Genomic DNA, 27416 nt, shown 5'->3' with positions numbered 1-27416 from the left:
CCCTCTCATTTGCTCAAAAGAATAGTTAAGGAAGAGTAGCTCTAGTAAACATTTTAAATATGTTGTCTTTTTAAAGATACACAAATGTATATGCCTTTAAATATTTTTCCTGACACCTGGTTCTCCCTAATTATTTGCCTTTCTCATTAGATGTATGCTGACTTGCAGTATGTTCCCAGCAGAATAGACAATTCCTGGCCAAGAAAACAAAAATAGATGCCAGAATGATCTAATTTAATCTAATTTCCCTTGGCTACATGAACATGAATGAATGACTGACTCACCATTGAAGCTTTTCCTTATTTTGGGTTGTGCAGAGGGCAAATTCAATTTGTTTTTTCTCAGTACTGGACAAAGAAGACTGATATTTACTATAAAGAAAATCCCAGCCTTCCGTGCTCTGGGCCCCCACAGCAAACACTGCCAAGGTCACATCGATAGGCAGGCTATAGAAAGGAACACACGATGAGAATCTGAGATGCAGTAAGTATGTTTATAGGCATAATGGTGACCAATTATGAACTGCTAAACTGTCCCCATGATCAGAGAAGCATAACTGAAAATATAAACAAAAACTACTGATTTCCTTCAGTTACACTTTGTAAAAAAAAAAGGCAAGAGAAAACTATCTAAAATTAGGTTTTAAGTAGCCTTCTCAAAAATGTAATGTGAAATGCCATTTTTATGAATATCTACATATTTAAATACTTTAATGATGCTGGGTGACTCCATAGGGGATCACCTTTCAAGCCAAAAGAAAGAAATTTAAACTATATTCAAAATGTACACCATGATCACAAGTCAGGACTGCAGTAGGACCACTGTTTGGATTTCTCTAAGCTGAAGCATGTAGATTGTTGGCATAAATGTTTCCTGGGTGGGGTTTAAGCTCCAAATGTAAAAGGACTGAAATGTAGCTGAATAGGGATTTCCAGATATGGTAAAATCCTACCTTGCTTAGACAGCATCAGCAATTACTATGCATCCCTGTCAGGGACTTTAGAAGCCCAAAGAAGCTTCTATAAAATACAATGCCTGTGTTTCTCTATGGCATGGCTGTCACAGTTTAAAACGATTTTGCATTGCCTATACAAAAATGGGAATTATTCCAATACCATCCTAACTCCCCAGATATTTGACTTTTATGCACAGAAGATCCCTCCTAGCATTTCTTAAAGTTGAGAGATGCATACATAAATCTTAAAAAGTAATTTATTTTTCAAAACAGGGCAGCAGGGGAGACACTTATACTTTTTGTTTTCCCTAATGTTTAGTACCGATGATGGAAAACAGAAAATATACCCTTCACATCAACAAAGTGGTTATTCAGTAAGGACTGACCTCAAGTTTCCATTGGATTCCTTCCACTTCCTGAAATAGCCTTCTGCCCTCTGTACACACGGCTGATACTTGCGCACACAGGCGAGGAGGAGTAGCTGACTCCGCAGCATTCGCTCTGAGACCGAGCCTTCATCTGTCCACGTCTGCTTATCAATGAGGTCCCTTAGCAGCCTGATGAGGAAGGCCTGAGGGCATTGCACAGAGGAACAGGGACTAGTATTGTCACAGGTCATTTCATGTTAATATAATCCATTATGGTCTCAGATGATAGGGGCTAATTTTTAAAGCATAATCTAACTTTTACTGTATAAATCATGCAGCACTGTTTATATTTAATTATAAAAGGGTCAAAACCAATAAATAATGATGAATGACTTTCATATTTTCACAACAAACTTTTATAAGATATCCTATCTACTTAAAGTCAGGATGAATTGCCACTTTTAAAACAAACTCAGAGTTTATATGACTAAATTTTGAGAGCAAATTATGCAACAAGACTTCATGACATTTTGCCAAGAATAACAATTTTGTGCCTCTTCCTCAAGTACCATGAAGAGTCCCAGAAAATCTGAATGTCAGCCATCATAGTAGGAAAGGAAAATGAAATAAAAGGTTTGTGAAAGGAAGGAAAAAACAAATCCATGCAAATTAAGCAGAGTCTAAGAATGCCATTTCTATTTTTAGTGCCAAATAAAACCAAAATTTTTGCTAATCCATCTAAATACTGAATTAATATTTATTTGCTTTTCCTTAATATGTATATAAAGATACACACAAACATACACACACACGATTTCTTTTTAACACAAAAGAAATAGTAATTATATAACTATTTTATTTCAGGCTTTTACCTTGAATTGAGTTTCCACTTCATTCATATCTCTTTTCTCCATTAACTTATACATAGGAATCAGCTCATTCAAACCTTGAAATACGGGCATAATTTCAGTTTCATGTTTCAAGTACAGGGATAAATCCAAGGCCTTTTCAATGGACAGCTTCCCAATGCTGAACAAGAGACACTGTGGTTAGTAGTTTAAAAGTAAATCCAGGAAGTCAACATTTTGCTTCAAAATATATTTTAGTCTTCTAGCAAAACAAGCAATCAGATATAAATGGATAACTACTTATAAATAGATAACTACGGCCAGGCACGGTGGCTCATGCCTATAATCCCAGCACTTTAGGAGGCCAAGGCGGGTGAATCACCTGAGGTTGGGAGTTCAAGACCAGCCTGGCCAACATGGTGAAACTGTGTCTCTACTAGAAATACATAAAACAGTCAGGCATGGTGGCACGTGCCTGTAATCTCAGGTACTTGGTACTTGGGAAGCTGAGGCAGAAGAATTGCTTGAACCTGGGAGGCAGAGGCAGTGAATTGAGATGGTACCACTGCACTCCAGCCTGGGCGACACAGTGAGACTCCATTTCCAATAAATAAGTAAATAAATAAATAGATAACTACTATATAAGTCTCTTTTCTATCACATGTAACACAACATCTGGCATGTTTACACTAGGGAGGAAGTTTCTCAAACAGTAACATCCAGGGCTAACGTGGATAAGCCGGAATGGAAGCACATCAGCATCTGTCCCTGTGAAACACTGGATTGTGTGCTGAACTTCTAGGGTAAGCAAGGGATTTCCATCAAAGACCCTTTAGGAAGTCTGGTCAGACTATCATCTGGTAAAAACTATGAGTCCCTGGAGGAAACACATTTTCTTCTCCATTTCAAAAGACACTGCATATCCTTAGAAACCCTTCATTACAAAGGGTTAGTGTTAAAAACCTCAGTGGTAGGGTATATATTATATAAGTTAAAAAAAAGAAAAAAGAAAGAGCCCTCTACGGCTCAAGCAGAAATATTCTACAGAGGGGAATTTTTTAGGCAGAAAGAAACAGCTAGGTAAGCAACCCTTAACTTTCTCCCCCATTGCTTTTTCTCACTTCAGGAGGCCCAGTATGGTGGTGAGAAGAACCAGAAGGCACTCAAAATTTAGGCCAGAAGGATATAGGTATGAGGAGAAACAGAGAGAATCCTTCCCACCTGCATGCTTCCTCTTAGGACTTGAGATCTGCCTACATGTTGAAGAAGTTTGAGTTTTAGGCTTTGGGAGCATTTCCTTAAAAACCGTTGTCATGGGGGTTAAAAAAAAGAGGGGGTAGTGTTAATTCTGTCCTCACACACTCAGAGATCATTTGGTTGGGCTACATTTTATGGGCTATATTCCATAAAGATACTGCAAAGTTCAAGTATCTGGTTTAGGAAAGAAAACAAAAATCCCTTCTTTAATCCAAGAAATATAATGCAAACAACTTGGGCCTGTGTCACTTAGTCTTCTAAAAAGCCTTCAAGGCTGTTAAAGACCCAGTGATGGGAGAAACCTGATCCGGTATAGCAGGGCCAGAGGAAGCTGAGGGACCACGCCACCGCAGGGACAAGGCAAGGAGTTTCGCCAGGATGTTGATCTCCTGGTTATCTACACTTCTGCCTCAGTATGATCTAAACTGTTAATGAGAAAGATTAAGATACAGATTCCTTCCTTCAAGTGCCTTAGTAGTCACAGACAGGAGATTAATCATAAGGCTAAAAGCAATCTTGGGTTGTTAGAAGAACTTGGAGGAAAACACCTTTCAACTTCTTGTTGTCAATCAATCATTTTTGTCTTTAGAAATCAAGAATTTGAACAATAACAGCTGCTTTCAGAAATAAACCGAGACTTTGTGCAGCGTGTATTACCTGACGAGCTGAAATGCATTGTTAATGAGACTCGCCCGATCGTTACTGCTGACTGCTGTGTGTGTTCCTTTTAAAAGGCCAGTCAAAGAGTCCCATCCATCATCCTCGTAATGCACAATGTAATAGCCATTCATGCCCACATTAAATTTGATCCATTCCACCTCTTCTGGGAGGATGAGCACATCTAGAGTAAATAAAATAAATCAAAGCTCCATTTGCTCCCTTGCCTGATGAAAGCTTTTCTGATCAGAGACTGGGCAAGGAAATTAGAGAAGAGTTTAATACTGAACAATCTGAAATCATCACTTATTTCTTTCAGAAACCAGAAAACAGCAACTCAATAGACAAAAGCTAACACTAGCTTTAGACATCAATTTTGTGAGATTTATAGATCTATGAAAAGAATGCAACTACGTATCTGGCCATACATATGATATAAAACAGTAATGTTAACAAAGTAATAGGGAATGTTCACTGGTAATCCCTCCTTTTTAGCATTATATAATTCAACTATAATCTCTATCTGGCAAGATACTGGCCATTCTTCTTTGAAACCAGAAAGTATTTCCAATCTGATCCCTTTTGCTTTAACCGAGATAAACAGCAAAAGAAACAGCACTTTAACCCTACACATTTTCACATTCCTCCTTGAATTAAACTGGTTGTTTCCAAAATAAATTACCTGTTTTTGTTTTTAGCAAAAATCGATGGACCATGTCTGATTTGCTGGTGATGAACGTCAATGGAACATGCCACAGGTACCTAAAAGAAAGGAGAGATGGATTGTTCATTTGTTGATTCAATTCAACAAGCAGTTATTAAATCACCTATCATGTGCCAAGCACTGGTTAGTTAGAACAAGACAGTACCAAAACTGCTACAGCCAAGCTCTCAAAACATCCCCAGTCTGTTTTCCAACTTTGCAGGGAGTGTCAGCTCAGGCACTATTTCTTTTTCTTGGACTCCGTGAGTAGAGCTAAGAATTTGGACTCAAGTGAACCCTGAAAGCCTTTTTACAGTGATTGGCTGATTGCATCTCAGAGGCCTAACTTCAGGAGTCATGTGCCTCCTGAATCGTATACTAGGAAGGACAAAACATCACCTCTTTGGGATTCCTGTCAATGATACATCAACTGAATCTGATCATGGAGAAACAGCAGAAAATCCAAACTGAATGACATTCTATAAAATAACTGACCTGTACTCTTTAAAAATGTCAGTATCAAGAAGCCAAAAAAAGACTAAAAAGTTGTTTCAGAAAAACATGGAGACCAAAAGGATGCAACAACTAAATAAAATATGTGATCCTGTATTAAATCTTAAGTCAGAATTTATTTTCTATTTTGCTCTAAAGATATTTTTAGGACAACTGAAAAAAGTTGAATGGGATTTATAGATAACAGTATTGTATCAAGTTTATTTCCCAATTTGGATAATTGTACTGTGGCTATGGTTATATAAGTGAATGTTCTTGTTTTTGTTTGTTTGTCTGTTTGTTTGTTTGGAGATGGAGTTTCGCTCTGTCGCCCAGGCTGGAGTGCAGTGGTGGGATCTCGGCTCACTGCAACCTCCACCTCCTGGGTTCAAGCAATTCTCCTGCCTCATCCTCCTGAGTAGCTGGGCCCACAGGCACCCACCACCACGCCCGACTAATTTTTGTATTTTTAGTAGAGATGGCATTTCACCATGTTGGCCAGGCTGGTCTCGAACTCCTGACCTCACATGATCCTCCTGCCTCGGCTTCCCAAAGTGCTGGGATTACAAGCGTGAGCCACCGTGACCGGCCATAAGTGTTCTTGTTTTTTTAGAAAATACTATGCTGAAGCATTTAGGTTTGAAGGGGAATCATGTCACCAACTTACTGTCAAACAGTTCAGAAAAACACATGCCAAGTATATACATACAGAGATATGTATATAGGTGTCTATGTAGATAGGTGGATATCGATTAATCAAGATTTAAAGCCTCCTTAATCCTTTTGGGAAGATGGGGGAGGGAAGTGTATACACACACACACACACACACATATATATATCCACACAAACATATGTGTGTGTGTGTATATATATATACACACACACACATATAGAAGAAAGTAAAGGAATAAAGAGTTAACATGTATCTAGGTAAAGGATATATAGGAATTTGTTGTGCTATTCTTGTAACTTCTCCATACGTCTGAAATTGTTTCAAGATAAAAGAATTTTTTAATGGTATCCATCCAGGGTCAATCAAGTTGCAGCATCTTGTTTCTAATAATATTCTTCTATAGCATTAAGCTGATGAACAAATCTAACTCAGAAGAAGACAACTGAGTCTCTCATAATTCTCAGAAATCACCTAAATTTTTTTGTCCTCAACTCCAACCAAATGCTAGGCGCTATTGTAATCTAGTAGCAGTTGCTTAGGTTGGAGCTGATTTCAAGTCAGTAACCAGAAATTACCATCATATCAAATTACAAAATATGAGAATGTTAAAGTAATTATATCATCAACTTTACTGAGAAAAACCAAGGTTTAAAGCCTCTTTAATCCTTTTGGGAAGATGGGGGCAGGGAGTATAAGTCAACTTCATAGGATACACAGATGCAGTTGAAATATTTTAGCAATAGCGGTAAGGGCATTATTTCAAAAACAAGGTTCCATCCTACAAGGCAGATGTTATCTAGACAACAAAACAAATTTTACTCTATGAGCATTACCCAGTGTCCGGGGCGCCTTCAGAGCCCTTCATGTAGTGCTCTTGCTTCATGTGTACATTCCTTCCCCTCACTGTGATGGTTATCAGGGGAAAACCCTTCTGCAGTGTCCAAGTGTTCATCATGGTTTTCACATCCAGCCCTTCCTGATGCCAATGCTGGTGTGTACACAAAAAAGCAGATACATCACCCACTTAACCCAGCTCTAAGAAAAGACAGAACACCAGCTTGTGCTCAGTCACTACCAGTTGCCAACCTCCCCTCTTTGGAGTGTTTTCTGATCCCTTTCTCAGTGTGATGTTCCCAGCCATCACACTTCCATTAAAGCACCAACTGTTTGCGTGCCATTTTCCTCCACTACACATACGTGTCTAAAGGACAGGGAGCATACCTAGTTCTGCCGGGCACACTTTGGGGCTGGCAATAACACTGGGCACAAAGCAGGCATGTGAATGAATGAAGGAGGAGAAGGGAGAGAAAGTGCCAGGTTTTCAATACCTACATAACTATGCTGGTTTCAGACAAGCAAGGTGGAAACAATGTTCAGTCAAGAGCCTGTGTTTCGAAAGTGAGGATACGGAGATGACCCACACTCAACAAATAGTGGGAACTCAAAAGGAGCTGTTTTTTAATACTAAAAAAGCTTTTAAGAAATTATTTAAAAAGTAGTAAAGACTGGGTGTGGTGGCTCATGCCTGTAATCCTAGCACTTTGGGAGTCTGAGGTGGGTGGGTCACCAGAGGTCAGGAGACCATGACCAGTCTGGCGAACAAGGCGAAACCCAGTCTCTACTAAGAATACAAAAATTAACTAGGCGTAGTGGCACATGCCTATAATCCCAGCTACCTGGGAAGCTGAGGCAAGAGAATCGCTGGAACCGGGGAGGCAGAGGCTACAGTGAGCTGAGATCACACCACTGCACTCCAGCCTGGGCGACAGACTGAGACTCTGTCTCAAAAAAAAAAAAAAGAGTATCACTAAAAAGATAACATGCGCCACAGGACAAATCTAGAAACTACTGAATAAAGCAATCTCTAGGAACAAAAAAGGCCAAGAAAGTAAAAAATAAAAAAAGAAAAAAGAAAGACAAAATTCTGTCGAATCTCCAGACTCACCCTCAGCTTCCTCTGAAAACATCCCACAAATCCAGATGAACAGAGACTCAGGCTGTTTTGTGACTAGATGTTATGAATACTTTATAGCTTAGCAGTTAAAAACATGAGTTAGATCTAAATTCAGATATCTGCTCTGCAATTTACCAATCAAATGTCTTTGTATTTCATGTTCTCAACTTTAAAAATAGGGATAGTAATAGTACCCGGCTCACAGGTTTATTACGAAGAGTAAAGGAGATAATACATATAAGTGCTTAACATGTGCCTGATTCATGGCAAGTGTTCAAGAATGCTCAGTGCCATTGTCTTTGTACAAATGCAGAGCTCTGGAAATGACTGACATATCCTTTTGACTGCTACAATGCAGCCATAATCTGCTATAGAAATGTCATAAATTCACTGCTTTACAAAGTGAAGCTGAAGAAATTAGTATCAGTGAGAAGCATTACCAAGGAAAGCTCTGCAACCCTCGTGTATAGACACATTTTAAGAAAAATTGAAAAAGATTATGAGTCTTGTATAGTTTAAATGCAGTCTTATCTGGAATGAGGGTGATATAATCAAGGACCTCAGAAAGTTTGGCACAGAGCTATCTTTCAAAGAATATGTAGTAAAAGAATGTGCTTGGGGGAACATGTACAGATACAGAAACTTACTGAGAATGAAGATGAATGTGGACTTCTAGAGCAAAAGCCATCCATCCCTTTTACACCGTCTGTAGGGCAAATCTAAAAACCAAAACTAAACACATCACTCTTATTTCTATAGAAAACAATTATTCTCCTCAGAGGGATTAAGATGATTCTGGGGAAACAAAACAAGATGATGAGCCTGTCAATCCCAAATGCAGAGATATTCAAAAACATACTCACACTTGCCATACTATCCCACAGGTCCTCGTTTTTTGTATTTTTATAGCTATGCTTCTGGAGATACTGTACAATACCACTTTTAAATGCATCAGCACTAAGATACTCCCTTAGCATATTCAGAATACAAGCTCCCTGAAAAGATAATAGAAATAATTGTTATCTATAGTTTGGTTGCAATCTCATCTGAAATCACATATTCTTTTGCAATAAAACACATTTCATTGAAAATGCAACTGCAGTAACATTGTTAATGTCTGGCAATTTGTGAAACAGCATAAGCAGGTTAAACCTGGACCTGTTTAGGCAGGGGATTTGTCTAATGTGATTGTTTATGCTCTGAGCCCACTGGGGCCCTTATTTTCTATCAGTAGCCAGACCTCCTCATGGGGCAAATTGGCATCATCTGCCAACTCCTTTTGTTCACATGTGAGTGGATAATGGTACAGATTAAACACTGGACCTTCAGCTACTACCTGGCTCTCCCACTGCCACTCCAGGGCAGGACTAGGGAGAGGCCGGTACAACAAGGGGTGAAGCATTAGAGATGGAAGCAGAGGTAGACGCCAGGGAAGGAAAAGTGGGTATGTCCAGGGAGCCCAGGCAGCCTTGAGCATGGAGGGCTGATGGAGCTGGAGAAAGGGAACAAGAGTCTTCCCAGACACCCTGTATTCCTGGGTAAAGGGCTCTTTTCCCCTCCACTCCCATTACCACGGATGGCGAGTCACAAACTCAAATGCCTCCAGTGGCATATGACAGGGCATATAAATAAAGGAAATAGTCCAAGGATAAGAAGAACGCTCTTTTACATTCTTTTTCCCCTGTACTTTCAATGGAAACATGCAAGCAGAAAGACTTTTCTGTTTGCTACCAGTAAAACAACAGCCAAGCACAATGGTAACTGGCAACACATTCTCAGCCTCGGTGAGAAGACAACAGAACAGTTGGGAATGGTAGGGGAAGTGGAAAAGCAGAGCCTTGATCTTACAAAGAGAGAACAACAACTTAGCTCCAGCTTATGCTGCAAAGGAAATACCATGGACAAATCCTCCTTTTTCTTCCCCAAGAGAAGCTAGAAATCTGGATTTTACATAAAATCTCCCAATCAATCATTAAACTGTTGGCAACAATTCCCAACTCTATTACTAAACACACTGTGCAAGACAATTATTTGCATCTCAACAATATTAACCATTGCTGAAGGGCTTGAAAAGTAAGCTACACGAGGGCAGGAATTTTTGTCTAGTACAAAGTTGATGCTCAATCAATACCTATTTGTTGAATGATAAATAAAAGCAGAGTTTCTGTAAGCCATGAATTTTCAACCCAAGAAAGAATATATGAAGAATTTCCCATAAAATAGACTTTAGGGTTATGAGCCAAACTGCAAGTTAGGCCTAAAAGAGTTAACTCCAGCCAGCCATGTCAAGAGAGAAGGCATTCAATGTGGGTTTAACCCCACAACCTTCCCTATAACTTCTCCACCCCAGTATGTATAACTTTAGTATCCAAACTGTATGCTTTTACTCAATCTACATGTACCTTATCATAAGAAACATCATCAAACATCTCCCGGATCTGAGCAGGATTCTCCACAGGTGTAGACACAGGGTGTGAGGAATTTAAAGCATCTACCTCCATTGCATCAAAACATTTGCCAAAGAAATAATCTTCCTATTGAGACAGAAAAAAGAAAACAGCACCTATGATTTACATTTAGATAAAAAATGTCAAAGGTGGGACGTTTTATCTGAGGCAAGAAGTCCATACTTCACATTTTGGGGGCAACTTATTCCATATTTCCTAATATTTATGAAACAAAATAGAATTAATATAGTCTAAAAACCACCCAAGAAACAATGATTTTAGGTAAACATTATAGATTTTGTTCATCTTAAATACTTTAGAATAAAGAAAAATTCATATTAATCTAAAAACGAAACGATTATGCCTATAGCCAAACAGCAACAAAACAAGAAACTAAACTGCATAGTAATTTCAACATTTCCAATCATCGTCTGTACTGTTTTAGAGCAAAGATATTTACCTTTAAAAACATGTAACAAAAAGAAATGGAGAACCTTAACCAGCTTTATTAGAGCACATTAGCTCAATAGGATAATACGTATCCATAATCATTTTTATTACTATAGATAATGTAGAAACATAAGAAAATATTTATGATCCATTATAATGCAATATTGATATGTACTTTCTAATTATGTACACAGGCAGATGAAAATAGGCAGTAATAAATATTCACAAATGTATATTTTAAATAATGTATGTGGCAGATGAAAATAGGAATAAATATTTACAAATAATAGCATGATTGGAGTAGGATAAAAAAATTTTATATAAGTTTAATTTTGCTATATGTGATTTTCTCAAGTTAAACATGGTGATTTAAAAATTAAACCCTATAGCAGTTCCAAAGCAATAAATTTGTGACCCAGAAGCCTAGGTTGTTATACAATCAAATGTGCAGTTACCTTAAGTATAACTCATTTGATCTGGCAAGTAGGGTCCTATTGAGGTATCAGCAATCTATACCTAATAATTCTGCAATGAGCAACCTGAAGGTTGGGAAAACGAAATGGAACATTTAGGTTGCCATTATTTCTATTTCTTTGATATTAAGAAAGATAAAATTGGACAATTCACAAACAATCATAGATTCACAACTGAGTTTGTAAATAAGTCTTTGTGATATATCTTGAAAGTTCACTAGCATTTCTGCAACACGATTCATATCTAAACTGTCAAGGAAGTTATCAATGAAATCTTTTTATAAGTTCTATAATCAAAGGTTAGTAAATATTTTCCAGCAATATTGAACAAAACAACAAATTAACCTAAAATGTAAAGGATAAATAATTACTTACAACTTTCAGTTCAGGATGGGTCACACTGACAGACACAAACTCCATAAATTTGGCAAATCCCTCATTTAGCCAAAGATCATTCCACCATTCCATAGTGACCAGGTTCCCAAACCACTAAAAACACAACATGTCTCAGTTTATTCACACATTTCCATGGAGACTGGATACCTATTATCTAGACTGGCAGCCATAAACAAAGACATTCAGAAAGAAGTATATTTTAGATGTCTAATATAAGTTTATGAATGTTAACGTATATTTACAGGACCAATATTTAATCAAGGTAAAAATAAAAAAACTGTCAACATGTATTATAAGACATAAAAACTAATGCTTTGGAGAAACAGTTTTTTTTATGAAAAAAAAAGACAGAGTAAAAATTATAATATATAAATAGCCTTATATATCCCATAAAAGCAATATAATCATAGTTCATACTTTTTTAAAAGTGTGAGCGAGCTTATACCTGGTGGGCCAGTTCATGGGCCACAATCATTGTGATGCCAAGCTTACTTGATGCAGAAGACTTTTCCGCATCAAACAATAGAGCAGATTCTCTGTATGTTGTTAGTCCCCAGTTTTCCATAGCACCAGATTGAAAGTCGGGAATAGCAGCAAGATCTTGGGAAGGAAGTAATAGAATACATTACCAGTCTCAAAGCTACACATTCCCCCAAACACACTAATCTTCAGAACGGATAGGTATTTGAACCAGTTAACCGTGCATAATCATGGAACTCTAGACTGAAGAATCTTTCACGATGGAGAAAAAGAAGCTTAGTGACTCAGCATCACTTTGCTATAAATGTGGCAAAGTCAGACTTGCAGCCCAGGCCTTTTTTTTTTTTTTTTTTTTTTTTTTTGGAAACAGGCTCTCACTCTATCACCCATACTGGAGTGCATTTGCGGTGACATAATTACACCTCACTGCAGCCTCAACCTCCCAAGCTCAGGTGATCTTCCCACTCAGCCTCCCAAGTAGCTGAGACTACAGGAGTGCACCTCCACACTCAGCTAATATTTTTATATTTCTTGTGGAAACAGGGTTTTACCATGTTGCCCAGGCTGGTCTCAAACTCCTGGGCTCAAGTAATCCACCTGCCCGGCCTCCCCAGGTGCTGACATTACAAGACATGAGCCAAAGTGCTGAGATTACAAGACATGAGCCACCGTGCCCGGCCTCTTCAGGCCTCTTGACTCCATTTCTAACCTTCTGATGAGGATATTGGAAATTGAAAAACTTAACAATTAAAATAATCCACTCTATTTTGAACGCCCAAGACCCACATATACCTAAAAAATCAAACATACAATAGTTTTAAGGGCTCATGGAAGAAAGAAAATGCAGATCGTCTTACACTATATACATTTATTCATTCAAAACAGTTTGTTGAGCATCCTCTGTGTTCCTGCCAAGCAGATGCCAGTAAGGAAAAATGTAGCCTCTTCCCTGTGCTGTCTGCCCACTAATAAAATCAGAAGGCAAAAGAGTCCCCATGCCATGTGCCTCAGGAACTCTATGAAGATCTGCCTTCTTCACTATCACTAGAAGTTACTGTACACATCAAGGGTGAGAAGATGCTCAGAAAGATCAACTGCAGGTTTGTCACTTGCTGGGGTTTTTGTGGCTTGAGGGGCTGCTGAGGTAACCACAGGGATACACCAATTAAAATGACAAATCTATGACTGTGTTCATCAAACGTCATGACGTCATGTGTAGTATCTGTACAAAATCTCTACCTTGTTTGGGTAGGGGATACGGTATGTTGAAATAATCCTCATAAAAATCTAGAAGAGTCACCGCAGCATCCAGTGCATAATCTGCTTGATTTATCTTGTCTGGCACAGCGTATACAGAAACCTAAAGTGGAAGGCACAAGAAAGGAATTCAAATATCTTAAGTGGCTTCTCTCCACATTGTGTAGAAGACTGACATTAATGTCCTCATATTGTGGGATATGGTTGCCAATATTAAGGAAAATAAGTGGGAATTCCATTTCTTGCATTAATACTGACTGTTCCTGATTAATCCCCCTTCTGAAAACAACAACAAATGCTGGATAACATATATAAAGTCTTCTTAAATGTGTTTATAAGATGGCAAATGAGAAAGCAAGATTTAGAGGCAAAAGTAAAATGACAGCTGGACCCTCTAATGTCAGGAGAGCACTGCAGCCAGCTTTAGCCCTGATGGCAGTAGCCCAACACAGCTGGACTTGAGCTTTGGTTCTTATGGCATTGAAGGACTCAGGAGTTAAAAGACCAAGTCCAGGGCCTGCCCAAAGTAGAAAGTCTACAGGACATACAACCCCTACGTAAAGCTAGTACCCAAAGGCCAGGCCTTTAATGTAAAGGTAAACTAGAAATAACTACCCTTTGTCAAGGAAACTACAAGTAAAGTGATCCCTGGACCAGTAAGTACTTCCAGACACTCTGCAAGAGCAAACACAATTTCTCTCTGGAATAATCCACTTTAGACTCAGGTAACATAAGCTCACAAACATAATTCATAATACAAGCAAGGAAACAAGATACCATAAGCAAGAGCCAGCAGAAAAAACAAACCACAAAATCAAATACACAAAGATTTCAGATAAAACAATTACCAGACACAGATATATAATATGTATGCTTAATGTGTTTACAGAAATGAAAGAAAAATAATAGTATAGATTAGACATTATTAAAATAATCATTTCTAAGAGATTCAGATAAGTGGCAAAACAAGGGGCAGGTGTTTTTGCTGATTAGTTTCACTGCTGAATTAAGAATGTTCCCTTCGTCCGAGTCTCAAGCGTCACCTTCAAATCCCCAGGTAAGTAAAGATACCTCCACAAGAATAAGAAATCTCAGCACTAGAGGAACCCAAAGCAATTCAGCAGGGAATCCCCATCTACTCAGACCTCAGTAAAAACCAGCACAAATACATAAGGTATCTTCAAACAAAGCATCCCTTCCTCCCCTCAGAAAAACCAGCTTGCATTCCGAGCTATGGCACATGGTTGTATTGGTTGACCACTATGCAATGGTACCCAAATGAGGAACAAGTGTGCCTTGAAACAAGATTTTTCTCTCCAGCATTCCAGTGTTACCTGGCCCAAAACCTCTGGCCATTCCAAGCAGGTTGCTCTATCTTCCTTACTATAGCCAGAAATCCCCTGCCAGATAGTAACATTTACTTCCAAACTGCAGAAAGCCATAACCAGAAACAACCTTATAGGCCATTGCAGGATCTAATCCAAGTTATACCTTCCAAAGAAGTAAATACTAAGTTCCAGAGAGAATAGGGCCAAGGTCAGAGAGTCAGTGAAGTGACTGCGGTAAAGCCAGGATCATGACTCAGGCCAGGCCACACTCTCTCCACGTTGTTGTTATTAGAACCTCACTATACAAACGAGCATCCATGACAACAGGCTAGCCAAACATCCCGGTTTGCCTGAGATTGAGGAGGTTCCCAGGATGCAGGACTTCCAGGATTTCGTTATTTGGTTTTGTCTTTGTTTGTTTGTTTAGAGACGTGGTTTTGCTCTGTTGCCCAGGCTGGAGTGCACAATCATACCTCATTGAAGCCTCAAACTCCTGGGCTCAAGGGATCCTCCCACCTCAGCCTCCCTAGTAGCTAAGACTAGTAGCAGGCACAAGGAACCATGCTTGGCCAATTATTTTATTTTTTACAGAGACAGGTTCTCACTGTGTTGTCTGGGCTGGTCTCAAACCTCTGGCCTCAAGTGATTCTTCCATGTCAGCCTCCCAAATTGTTGGGTTTATGTTGGGTTTACAGGCACAAACCACTGTGCTCAGCCAGACTTCCAGTTTTAAAACCAGTTCCAGGCCGGGCGCGGTGGCTCAAGCCTGTAATCCCAGCACTTTGGGAGGCCGAGACGGGTGGACCACGAGGTCAGGAGATCAAGACCATCCTGGCTAACATGGTGAAACCCCGTCTCTACTAAAAAACAAAAAACTAGCTGGGCGTGGTGGCGGGCGCCTGTATTCCCAGCTACTCGGGAGGCTGAGGCAGGAGAATGGCGTAAACCCAGGAGGCAGAGCTTGCAGTGAGCTGAGATCCAGCCACTGTACTCCAGCCTGGGCCACAGAGTGAGACTCTGTCTCAAAAAAAAAAAAAAAAAAAACAGTTCCAGGCAAACCAGAACAAGTTGGTCACCATATGTGACAATCACAGACTCACCTTGACTCCACTCTTGGTTATCTTGCTGACAGACTCAAAATCTGAAATAATGAAGGCCACCAGATAGGTGCTCATCTTCACAGTGACATCAAAATGGTCTTCTATGAGTCCTTCAGCAACAGTCACAGATTTCACCTAAAATCAGAATAATTCAAATTATCAAGTAATCCAATTATGTAATACACTGAACTTGAGAAATTTCCTAATTATCAGACATAATATTAAAAGTATATCAATCCCAGCACTTGGGGAGTCCGAGGTAGGCAGATTGCTTGAGCTCAGGAGTTTGCCACCAGCCTGGGCAAGATGATGAAATCTTATCTCTACAAAAAAAAAATACAAAAATTAGCCCTGCTGGTGGTGCGTGCCTGTAGTCACAGCTACTGGGGAGGCTGAGGTGGGAGGATGCCTTAAGCCTGGGAGGTGGAGGTTGCAGTGAGCCAAGATTGAGCCACTGTACTCCTGCCTGGGTGACAGAGGCAGACCTTGTCTAATGACGCTTCTATAATTACTTTAAAAGTTATCTTTCTGATACCTAATTATAATTTAGATATTAAGGTCCAACAGTTCTACTCAATTTCTTTTTTATTGAGATATAATTCATATACCACAAAACTTACCATTTTGAAGTTTACAATTCAGTGGCTCTTAATGTAATCATAAAGTTGTGCAACTATCAATATTCAGTTTCTTTTAATAATTCAGATGGTTGCAAACAGACTAATATTTGGCATATGTGGATTGATAACCCGGATGAGACGAAGCAAAACCAAGATTGTGAGTTTTGCGAAGATATGGCTGATCTATTTGTCCTTAAATACAGGTTTGAGAATTATCTGGCAATGCAATGTCGAGCTGTTGAGCATATACGCAACGGGGAAAATATATAACCCTGTAGTACCTAAAAGAGCTTCTGTTCTTCTGTATAATTGAAAGTAACCTATTCCTGGGCATGCTCTTGCAAAGCTTCTTCCAAACTTAGATTTGCTTCATTGGAATCACCTTTTTAAGTGCAATCAGAGAGTAAAGGTGGGGTATGGTTGATGGAGGTACAGTCTTAGAGGTCTGCACCTAAAGAAGAAAGTCTAACACCTCAGCAATAAAAAGCACGGAGATGAGACCTTGGAAAAAGAACCAGCCAGAATTAGCCAGGTGAAACCACAGTCACGGGCATTTTTCCTGTAATCCTATACTCACCTCTATTGCTCTGCCCTCATCTTTTTTTTGTTTGTTTGTTTTGAGAGATAGGGTCTTGCTATGTTGCCCCAGCTGGTCTTGGACTCCTGACCTCAAGAAATCCTCTTCTTCTGCCTCCCAAAGTGTTGTAATGTATGGTTGTAATCCTTTACAACCATAAGCCACCTCACCTGGCCCTCATCCTTCTTAACACCCATCAGCCACCAACTTCTGGTCACCATTTGATCATTCAAACCAACTCTGTTAGCCAGCCTAGGATTACTCATAAAGGATCCCAAATCATCTTTTCTTTTTAAATGCATTCTGCTTGTGCCTACCCACAACAAAAATTTCCTTTTTTTTTAAATTTTTTTTTTTTTGAGATGGGGTCTCACTCTATCACCCAGGCTGGAGTGCAATGGTGTTATCTCGGTTCACTGCAACCTCCACCTCCCGAGTTCAAGCAACTCTCCTGCCTCAGCTTCCTGAGTAGCTAAGATTACAGACATGTGCCACCAAGCCCAACTAATTTTGTATTTTTAGTAGAGACAGGGTTTTACCATGTTGGCCAGGCTGACCTCAGGTGATCCACCTGCCTTAGCCTCCCAAAGTGCTGGATTACAGTCATGAGCCACCACACCTGGCCAAAAATTTCCATTCTCGAGTTGTGTTAATTAGTAGGAAAATAACCTGATTAAATTAATTCAAATTTAAACGTGATTAATTTCTGCCCCATGCCCAAAAGCTGCAATGTCCCAATGGTATATATTTTGTTTTTCTGGTCTCCAAAAAGATGTTTTGAGACCCCATTGTTTTCCCCTGAGCTCAATATCTGCAGCCTGAGGTCAGGCTACTCATATTAGATTTCTGTTAGTGAGAGACGTTTCTGTCCAAAGGGACAACATTGCATTAGATGTTTTCCTATCCTCAAAAAAAAAAAAAAGAAGTTTTCCTATCTTCAATAAGTGGATCCTGGATATCCATGGATTTAGACTGAAGCATCTTCCTGGAGCCTGGAGCTTTCTGAAAGCCTACAAATTTCTCCACTAATCCTGTTTGGTCCTTCAGTCTCTCTCCTGTCTCCTTCCCATCCCTGATCCTTTATTCTCCTAGAATTTTGATTCACCAATTAAAGAACTCACTTCTGTCCCAGGGAGTCATGCCACAATACTGGGGGAGAGGACTATATTCTGAAAAAGCACATCCTGTATCTTAAATTTATATTAGGAAAATAGCATAATTGTTTCTTGTCTTTTCATATACAAGAGTGGGAGTGGGGACAAAAGTTCTTGGCTGGTAGGAAAATTTGCAGAAGAGTGGTTTGCACAGAGGATAGCCCTCTGGCGGGGGGTGGGAAATCCGAATCTTGTTTGAGGAAGGCATCCTTATGGTATGAAGGCAGGTAGGTATAGAGTTTTAAGGTTGAGAAGCACCATACTAGAGGTTGGTCTGTGGCTCTTGGTATCTCTCCATGCTACGATACTGCTTCCCCAGTCAGCACAGGGACAAAGTTGTTCATCCCTCAACTCTAGGCAAAGCCTACTCTACCCTGAGTCTCATCTCCAGTGAGTTTCTCTGAACAAAGGATGTGCTTCCAGGAGGTGTTATATACCAGCTGCAGAATGACGGCCCAGCTGATGCTTTTCTAAACTACCAGAATCAAAGGATAATGGCACTTACTGAACAGTTTTATTCATTTGGCATGGTCATCTTCTAGCCGCTTTTAAAAATCAGAGGGAATGCTGTCCACATCTGCATTGAGATTGGAGAATAATGATTTCTCTTGGGAAGCTAAGCTATCTATCATGACTTACCTTCAGCACCATAACATTCGGAAAAGATTACTTTTATTCTCTTTTTCTGTCCGCCCAATTTTGTACATTCAGTTACAAATTATATAGTGAATATTACTATATAGTATATGTAAATTATAGAAAATAACTATATGCTAAAAATATGGCCTGACAAAGCATTACCTTTAAAATCATTTTAAAAGATCATATGAGCAAATGAGGGTGAAAGTGCTTTTTGAAGGGCACTACTATTTAAACCTGACCTGAATTTCTTATACCACTTCCCTCCTATCAGCATGTATAACCTGGAATGGCACTGTTACTGAAATCTTGCATTTTTAGGGGCAATTTTTACTTTGATTACATATAACTGTGGCTTGAAACAAAAGCACAGGTTGTAAATGAAAAGTTAGTAACGATCTGCCAGGCAATAAAACAAAACAAGTGACCCAATGTGGACTGTCACTGGGGTAATGCAAGTCACAGAGAATCAGTAGATTTTCCGGTAGAAAATACACAGGAGTGCAGACTCACCAGTGGCATATTGGAGATGGCTAGGTGCCTTGGCTCTCTTCTAATTTTGATTGAGAAACTTGCTTTGAAGGCAGGTTCATCAAAGCAGGGAAAGGCCATTCTAGCTGCAGTGGGTTCAAATTGTGTTGATGCAAGTATCCTAAAATTAAGGCAAGTGAAATAAAAATTGAGCATGAAGCACCAGGAACTCTAAAACAGGTGTTGGCTTTATAATTCCTAAAGTTACTATAAGATTGATGGATTTTACTACTAAAAAATATTTTACATCACAAAAGCTATCATAAACTAAGTTAAAAGACAAGTTATACTGGGCATGGTCATGGTGGCTCACGCCTGTAGTCCTAACACATTTTTGGGAGGCTGAGGTGGGAGGATTACTTGAGCCCAGGAGTGTGAGACCAACCTGGGCAACACAGTAAAACCCCATCTCTACCAAAACTACAAAAATTAGCCAGGCATGGTGGTGCACACCTGTAGTCCCAGCTACTCGGGAGGCAGAGGTGAGAGGATGGTTGGAGCCCATGAGGCAGAAGTTTCAGTGACCTGAGATTGCGTCGTTGCACTCCAGCCTGGGCAACAGAACCAGACCCTGTCTCCAAAAAAAAGTTTTTAAAAAAAGTAAAAAACTGGGAAAATTCATTTAAGAAGTATGCGACGAAGACTTAATAGCCTTAACAGATAGTGAGATCCTAAAAATGTGTAAAAGAATACCCAATGGTGGCTCATACCTGTAACCTCGGCACTTTGAGAGGCCAAGGTGGGCGGATCACGAGGACAGGAGTTCGAGACCACCCTGGCCAACATGGTGAAACCCCATCTCTACTAAAAATACAAAAATTAGCCAGGCATGGTAGTGCGCATCTGTAATCCCAGCTACTCAGGAGGCTGAGGCAGGAGAATCACTTGAAACCGGGAGGCAGAGGTTGCAGTGAGCCAAGTTCGTGCCATTGCACTCCAGCCTGGGTGACAGAGCAAGACTCCACCTCAAAAAATAAAATAAAGTAAAATAAAACAAAATAAAAAAGAATCCCCAACAACCAAGGAAATGAAATAAAAAAGAATCGCCAACAACCAAGGGAATCTCGGGCAAAGTCAAAGATCATAAACAGGCAACTCATAAAAGAACCTTCAAATCATTAACAAACATATCAAAAGCTGCTCAACTTCCTTAATCAAAGTTATGTAAATTAAAAAGAGATATCATTTGGGGGCCTTTTTTGCTCTAAAAAGACTGCCAATATACAGTATTGATGAGAGGTAAGAAAAAATGACAACGTTTATAAAAAAATTATAGGTTCTTTGGCTTACCAATTTTACTTCTAGGCAATTATCCTAAAGAAATAACTTACAAAGATATTCATCGAAGTGTTGTTGATACTGAAAAACTGGAAATAATTTCATTTCCATTCCCAAGGGATTAAAGATATTAACGTACAACTATGTATTTTAATAAAATCATTAAAATGATACCTAGTAATAGTCATTTATATAAAGCATCTTCCCAACATACTAATTTAAAAAATTTCCTTATAAAAGAGAAAATATAAGAATTCCATTTATATAAAATAACATATATGCATATCCAGAAAGAAGTCTGGGAGAATATTCCACTGAAATAGAAGTAGTAGTTAGTTCAGGAGGCTATGAGTGAAACAAATTTTACTTTTTTACCTTGATAGAATAAGATGGAATTTGAAAAATAAATTAGTATAATCTACTAACAAATAAAATTCCATTTTAAAACTTAGCATAAAATCTCTCTCAAATAAATAAGTCTCCTCCTTAAAAACAGAACCAAAGCAAGGTGAGTAGAGATCTCTAAAAAAGTTTTAACTGAGCTAGAAGTATTTCCTCTAATAGGATGCTAATAGGATATGCTGAAGTCCTAACCTGCAGTATCTGTGCACAAGACCTTATTTAGACATAGGGTCTTTACAGGTATCATGGGGTGAAGAAGAGGCCACCAGGCTGGGTCCTACTCCGGTATGACCGGTTTCCTTATAAGACGATGGAGACTGGGACATAGGGAAACGGAATGGCCATGCCACTAACAGAGGGAGAGACTAGAACGATGCAGGTGCTAGGCATGGAGTGTCAGGGATCCACGGCCACCACTAGATGTTAGGAAGACACAAGGAAGGATTCTACCAGAGTCTGGAGGGAGCACGGGCCTGCTGACACCTTGATTTCAGACTTCTAGCCTGCAGACCTGACAGAGAATACATTTTGTTGTTTATAGCCACCCAGACTGTGGTACTTTGTTACAACAGCCCTAGGAAACTAATGCATAGGTCAGGAAAATTAAACATGTTTATTATGTCTCAGAAATCAAACTAAATAAACAAATAGATATTTGCTCTGATAGAGCTGGGGGAAAGAAAATTGGTTAAAATAGAATTTTAAAATGAGATTCAAAAAGCAAGGGAAAAAGCCATTTTTAACACTATAAAGAAGATGCAAAAGCAAAACTGAAGAAAAAGTTCAACAACAAAGGTAATTTTAAAAGACAATCAATCTGAAATAATGAATTTAGCATGGGCAGCACTTGCAGTTTAAAAGAAAAAGAGAAAAAAAAATACCTCAGTTCCCCTTCCTTGGTTCTGTAAGTGCTTTTGTAAAATCCGTGGAAAGTCTCCGAAAGATTGCCAGCATAGTGAATGACAACTGTGTACAGGAGCCCGACAAGGAGGGGCTCAGGAGCCAGCAGCGCGATTTGCTCCTGAGGAGGGTGTTCCAGGACCTGAAGCGGTTCTTCTGATAGCCTCTCTCCAGCTCCTTTCCTGAGGGTGGCCCTAGATATCTGCAGGTGGTGACTATGCAGGATGATGGTGCTGGTGGGCTGACTGGCTGTTATTTCTACTTCCGTGGTTCCCCAGAAGGTCAGCGTGGTAAGGTTTGCATGGATCAGGAGATCATAATGAACTGGGATGACATACTCAGGAAGTCGTATTTTATTCCAAGGAAATGGCATCCCATTACTACCTTTTGGAGATGCTTCACTGATCTGACACCATGAAGGAGTGGACACAGTTAAGAGAGCCAACAGTGAGGAAAGTAGAAATGACATGGTTGCAAGGGACTGTTTGAGGGACGGAAACACCATCTTCTTGCTCTAACTACCTAGTGGCACAAATGTACAAAAGCAAAAATATATGTCATTAAAATGTTATTGACATAGCAAAATTTCAGAATGTATCCACCCAGCATTCACAGAAATAGACATAAAATTCCAAAAGCACTAGTTCTTTTCCTCAAAGTAAAAGGACCTTCCCTATGTTATGGTTGCATATAAGAAAGATGTTTATCGTTAGCAACAATCATTAACACCTACTAGAGAGCATCATTTGATGTTCAAAGTTTAAATTAATTCAACCTGTCAGGGTTCTTGGTTGAAAGCAACTGAACAAGCTCTGGCTGATGTAGGCAGAAAAGGAATCATTAGGGAATCGTGAGTGGCTCACTAAATGGGTCACAGAGTTGCAGGACATTTGGGAAGCCAGGTTCATGAAACAAGCAAAACCGGAACCATATTAGAGGAACATCTGATCAAGCTACCACTCCCCATTGACACTGGACATTGGAGAAAGCCACCGTAATGCCCTGGAAATCAAATGGTGACACTGCGGCAGCCAACACTAAAACAAGGTCTCCACTGCCCCTGCGAGTACATGTAGCAGTAACCTTTAATAACTTCAGTGTCTTCCTCAAATTGTCATGCCAAAAGTTAATTACATATTTATTTAGCCAGGAAGAGCTTAAAGAGTTTAATTTTCCCAGTAGTTTGTGGCAAACATTATCAATCACCTAGAATCTCTCTTACAATCATCCAAGTATGTGTTGAATGCCTGCTACACACAAGCAGTGTGCTGAGTCCTGAGTGGGACGAAACAATACACAAGACACCGGCCCCACCCTCAAGGATTTCAAAATATGGAAGGAGAGAAAACACGCACAGATAATAAAACACAATGTGGAAAGTGTGAGATATTTTTTAAATAATAATAAAAGGTGTTGGAAAGAATGAAATTAAATTTCCAAAGAGAGAGACTCTGGCTGCAGTGACTCCTTGGGATGCCTTCACACAAAAGCAGCATTTGACTGTGAAAGGATAGGTCAGATTTTGAAATGAAGGAGAGCATTAACAGCACCACAGGTAGAGCAAACCAGGGCAGGAGAGCTAAGGCACAAAGGGAGGACATATAGGCAGGTCAGGCAATCGATGTGGACAGAAGGGAACTCCCAGAGGACTTGATGGAGAATGGTTATATAAAGGCGGGGAGAGGAGTAATTCCAAGATTCTGCCAAGAACACGAGGAAGTCATGCTGCAGACCCTATTTTGCACTTAATTTTAAAGGCCATCAGACATATAAGCAATGTGAATATTAGGCTGGGCGTGGTGGCTCACGCCTGTAATCCCAACACTTTGGAAGGACAAGGTGGGCAGATCACAAAGTCAAGAGATCGAGACCATCCTGGCCAACATGGTGAAATCCCATGTCTACTAAAAATACAAAAATTAGCTAGGTGTGGTGGCGTGCACCTGTAGTCCCAGCTACTTGGGAGGCTGAGGCAGGAGAATCACTTGAACCCAGGAGGCAGACTTGCAGTGAGCCGAGATTGTGCCACTGCACTCCAGCCTGGCAACAGAGCAAGACTCTATCTAAAAAAAAAAAAAAAAAAAAGGCAATGTGAATTTTAAGGGAGTTGGCAATCCATACCCCAAGAATCAAACATAAGTTTTTATTTCTCTTACACAAACACACCTTTCTAATGAGTGTTTGCCAAGAGGGGCCCATACCAGCTGAATGCAAGTGATTGGCCCAAACTCCTCCTGCTCCAGTTGGGAAAAGTAGCAACCTTACAATGTGGATCCCTCAGCGTGTTCACAGTACACGGAATTCTCCCTCTCTGAGATGTCAAGTTTCTCAACTCTGGCTGTATATTAATGTAACCTAGGAAGCTTTTAAAGTTTTCAATGCCTGGGTCCTTACTGACAACAATTAAACTGGAATCTATGGTGATAGGATCAGGGTATGGTTTTATGGATTGTTTGATTACTCGTTTTGGGTTTTTTTTTTTTTTTTTAACTGTCCAGAGATTTTACTGAGAAGCCAAGATTGAAAAGCTCATCCCTGCCAAACCCTGGCTTTTCCCCTTCAACTCTATGTGATGGGATACTCATTCAAGGCAATGACTGAAGTGCCTCCCCTAACCCCTCACTTCCTTGCACCCTTTCCAAATGCACAGCTCAAGGGAATTCCCTTCTCCTCACCTCTGGAGCAATCTGGAGGCTAAACAGAGAGGATACCTACACAGTAGAGAGAGTCTTGGAAATCTCATAATCCCAGTTCAAAAGGCACCACCCAGGTGAGACAGGAAGTGTGAACAGGGAGAACATTTTTTTTTTTCCCTAGAAGTTGAGGAACTAGACAGTAAATGGAACTTGTGTTCTGCTTTCCATACGGCTGGCAGCAACAGCTTAATGAGCACTGCCCTTGCCCCAAGATGGGATCCAGAGGGCTCTGTGAAGGTGGCAGGTTCAAGCATGTAAGGACTCTGGAAGTCCCGGAGACCTCTCCAACAGCCCCAGAGGAGATCTAGAAATTCCAGCTGGTTATGAGCTGACAGAAAGGCTGATGGGCTGCGGAAGAGGTTGGTACTGGGACCTTGTATCAGAGGCTTTGCAGGGTTGGGTCCATGAGGTGGCCAAAGAGAAACAGTTATGTCTCAAGGAGGATGCAGTGCATGAGTGGGGCTTGGTAAAAACTCCATGTAGGCCGGGCGCGGTGGCTCAAGCCTGTAATCCCAGCACTTTGGGAGGCCGAGGCAGGCGGATCACAAGGTCAGGAGATCGAGACCACAGTGAAACCCCGTCTCTACTAAAAATACAAAAAATTAGCCGGGCGCCGTGGCGGGCGCCTGTAGTCCCAGCTACTCAGGAGGCTGAGGCAGGAGAATGGCGGGAACCCGGGAGGCGGAGCTTGCAGTGAGCCGATATCGCGCCACTGCACTCCAGCCTGGGCAACAGCGTGAGACTCCGTCTCAAAAAAAAAAAAAAAAAAAAAAAACTCCATGTAGTGAATAAAGGGCTTCACTGATAAATTATCTTATTAATCCCAAACAGTAGACGACACCCAAGATTCTGTGATCATGTTCCTGTGTTTGGCTCTTCCCCTGAAAAATTAGCTCTTGTTTGGCTTTGCTTCCAATAGTAAGTGTTCCAATTTGAAACATGGCATTTCCTGGTTCTGGCTGGTCTCCTAGGGTCTGGTTTTACTAACAACTTTCTGAAAGGGATGCAGTTAAAAAAAAGAAAGCTCTCAAAAACAGTAGTCTACTCAATATAAGCAGCACTTCCCAAGAGAAGTACAATTCTCTTTGAAGTTACACCCCACTAACACTTAAAGGAATAGAAGCCAAAGAGGAAAAAGAACTAGTATTTACTAAGCTCTTCCAAAGCGCCAGGCACTTTACACATGCTTACTCTCTCTAATAGCCTATTATTCTCATTCAAGGTGGGGTAACTGAAGAAAAGACATTCATATAACTTTGCTAAGTTCACACAACTTGTTGGAATGCAGTCCAACAAGTTGGAATGTTGGAATGCAGTAAGTATAAACTCCCTGCTGTTTTAGCTTTACCAAGATCCTTTTTTTTTTTTTTTTTTTTTTTTTTTTTTTTTTTTGAGACGGAGTCTCGCTCTGTCTCCCAGGCTGGAGTGCAGTGGCGCGATCTTGACTCACTGCAACCTCTGCCTCCCCTCCTTTTATTGGGGCACTATACTATATGAAATAGATCATCAAGAAGTAATTGAGATTCTTCCAGAATTTCCTGAACAATGAAATTAACAAGCACTGTAGGTAAATAATAAAATGCTGAATTTGAAAAAAAAAAAAAAAAAAAAGTACTAGAATGTTTCTCTTCAGGTACCACCTGAAAATGTGCTACTTATACTAATTCCAAATCCTCAGGGAAGAGACAACTGTGCCCAATTTTCAAGTTTTTTTGTTTTGTTTTGTTAATTGTTGACCATGTCAAGCGCATACTCTGGGTGTTTAATAGGAAACAGATAATTTCTTCCCGAACCTAGCTTACACAAAGAAATCCAAAAGCGTGAGGAAGTGTGTGCTCTTCCCCTTCCCCTCACGGAATTAACTTTGTAGGCCCACCTGGCCAGTGACGCACCCAGATAGGAAACTTTTAATTTGCGTCAACAGAGGTGCTTTATCTGAATAAAACCCAGTCAGAGCCAAAGGGAGAGAGAGAATTGCCGACCAGAAGAACGGGAGAAGCAGGGAGGGAAGTGACCTTATGGACACACACGGCCCGCGCTTCCCACCCCGCCAGAGTCGTTAACCCAAAGCCTCTGGGTTTCTCTGGCAGCTATGGACAGGTGCCCTCCTCAGCCTGAGCCAGCCGCCCGCCCCACCCCGCCTTTTGGCCTCGCGCGGGCGTCGGTGGCCTGGAGGACTGGCAGGCATCCAGGCGCTACGCGGACCGCGGAGGGAGGCTCCCGCCGGCGGAATAGCGGAGAGACCCGCGGAGCAGGCGCGCCGGCCACGCGCCCGGAGGGACAGGGACAGGGACCTGCAGGGGTGGGCCCGCCGCCGACCTGCCGGGTACTCCGCGGACTCGGGCCTAACCAGCGACTTCCCCGCCCTTCCCGCGCGCTGTCTCGCGCCCCGTCTCCCTCCTCCCGCGCCCAGTCTCTCTCAACCCGTGCCCCAAGCCCTCAGGCCCTCCCAGCTGGCGCAGGGAAGGGACGGGTGCCGCGCTCTCCTCCCGGCCCGCAGTCCCCTCCCCGCGGCTCGGGCGCGTTGTACCTGGGGGTCTGGGGCCGCCCTCACCCTGGCGCCGCCGCCGCCACCACCACCGCCGCCGCCGGCCTAGCAGCCCCGGGACCGAAAGTGAAAGTGGAGCCCGGGGAGCGGCAGGCGGGCGCGGAGAGGCGCTTTGGCCCGAACTCTAGCTGCAGGCGGGGAAGCCCCTGGCTAAGGCGGGAGCTGGGGAAATGGTAAAACCGAGTGGGGCCGAGCGAGGGAGTCTGCAGCTCCCAGGAAGGGAATTGGTAAA

The 27416-nt window shown here is 40.9% G+C and overlaps 1 protein-coding gene across 7 annotated transcripts in view; it reads right to left on the bottom strand.

The window, feature by feature from the left end:
* LOC105484070 (endoplasmic reticulum aminopeptidase 1) overlaps window positions 1-27416 on the bottom strand; it is a 178571-nt gene that overhangs the window by 18938 nt on the left and 132217 nt on the right. For 4 of the 7 annotated variants that reach the window (XM_071098682.1, XM_071098678.1, XM_071098684.1 and 1 more), the window contains exons 1-16: window positions 27167-27269; window positions 21922-22462; window positions 19343-19481; window positions 15840-15974; window positions 13394-13514; window positions 12120-12274; window positions 11654-11767; window positions 10311-10442; window positions 8772-8903; window positions 8556-8627; window positions 6788-6942; window positions 4768-4847; window positions 4086-4269; window positions 2196-2352; window positions 1342-1526; window positions 285-446 (exon numbers count right to left, since the gene is read on the bottom strand). In XM_071098682.1, coding sequence (XP_070954783.1) covers window positions 285-446; window positions 1342-1526; window positions 2196-2352; window positions 4086-4269; window positions 4768-4847; window positions 6788-6942; window positions 8556-8627; window positions 8772-8903; window positions 10311-10442; window positions 11654-11767; window positions 12120-12274; window positions 13394-13514; window positions 15840-15974; window positions 19343-19481; window positions 21922-22445 — 2447 coding nt within the window. In that variant the 5' untranslated portion in view covers window positions 22446-22462; window positions 27167-27269. Of the gene's footprint in view, window positions 1-284; window positions 447-1341; window positions 1527-2195; window positions 2353-4085; window positions 4270-4767; window positions 4848-6787; window positions 6943-8555; window positions 8628-8771; window positions 8904-10310; window positions 10443-11653; window positions 11768-12119; window positions 12275-13393; window positions 13515-15839; window positions 15975-19342; window positions 19482-21921; window positions 22463-27166; window positions 27270-27416 lie in introns of those variants that run through there. The other 3 variants (XM_071098679.1, XM_071098680.1, XM_071098681.1) reach the window with 2 other exon arrangements.

The sequence above is a fragment of the Macaca nemestrina genome, chromosome 6, assembly GCF_043159975.1.
Source record: "Macaca nemestrina isolate mMacNem1 chromosome 6, mMacNem.hap1, whole genome shotgun sequence".
NCBI lineage: Eukaryota > Metazoa > Chordata > Mammalia > Primates > Cercopithecidae > Macaca > Macaca nemestrina.
Note: the sequence above shows the minus strand (reverse complement) of the source record. Positions and strands in the feature narration are given on the sequence as shown.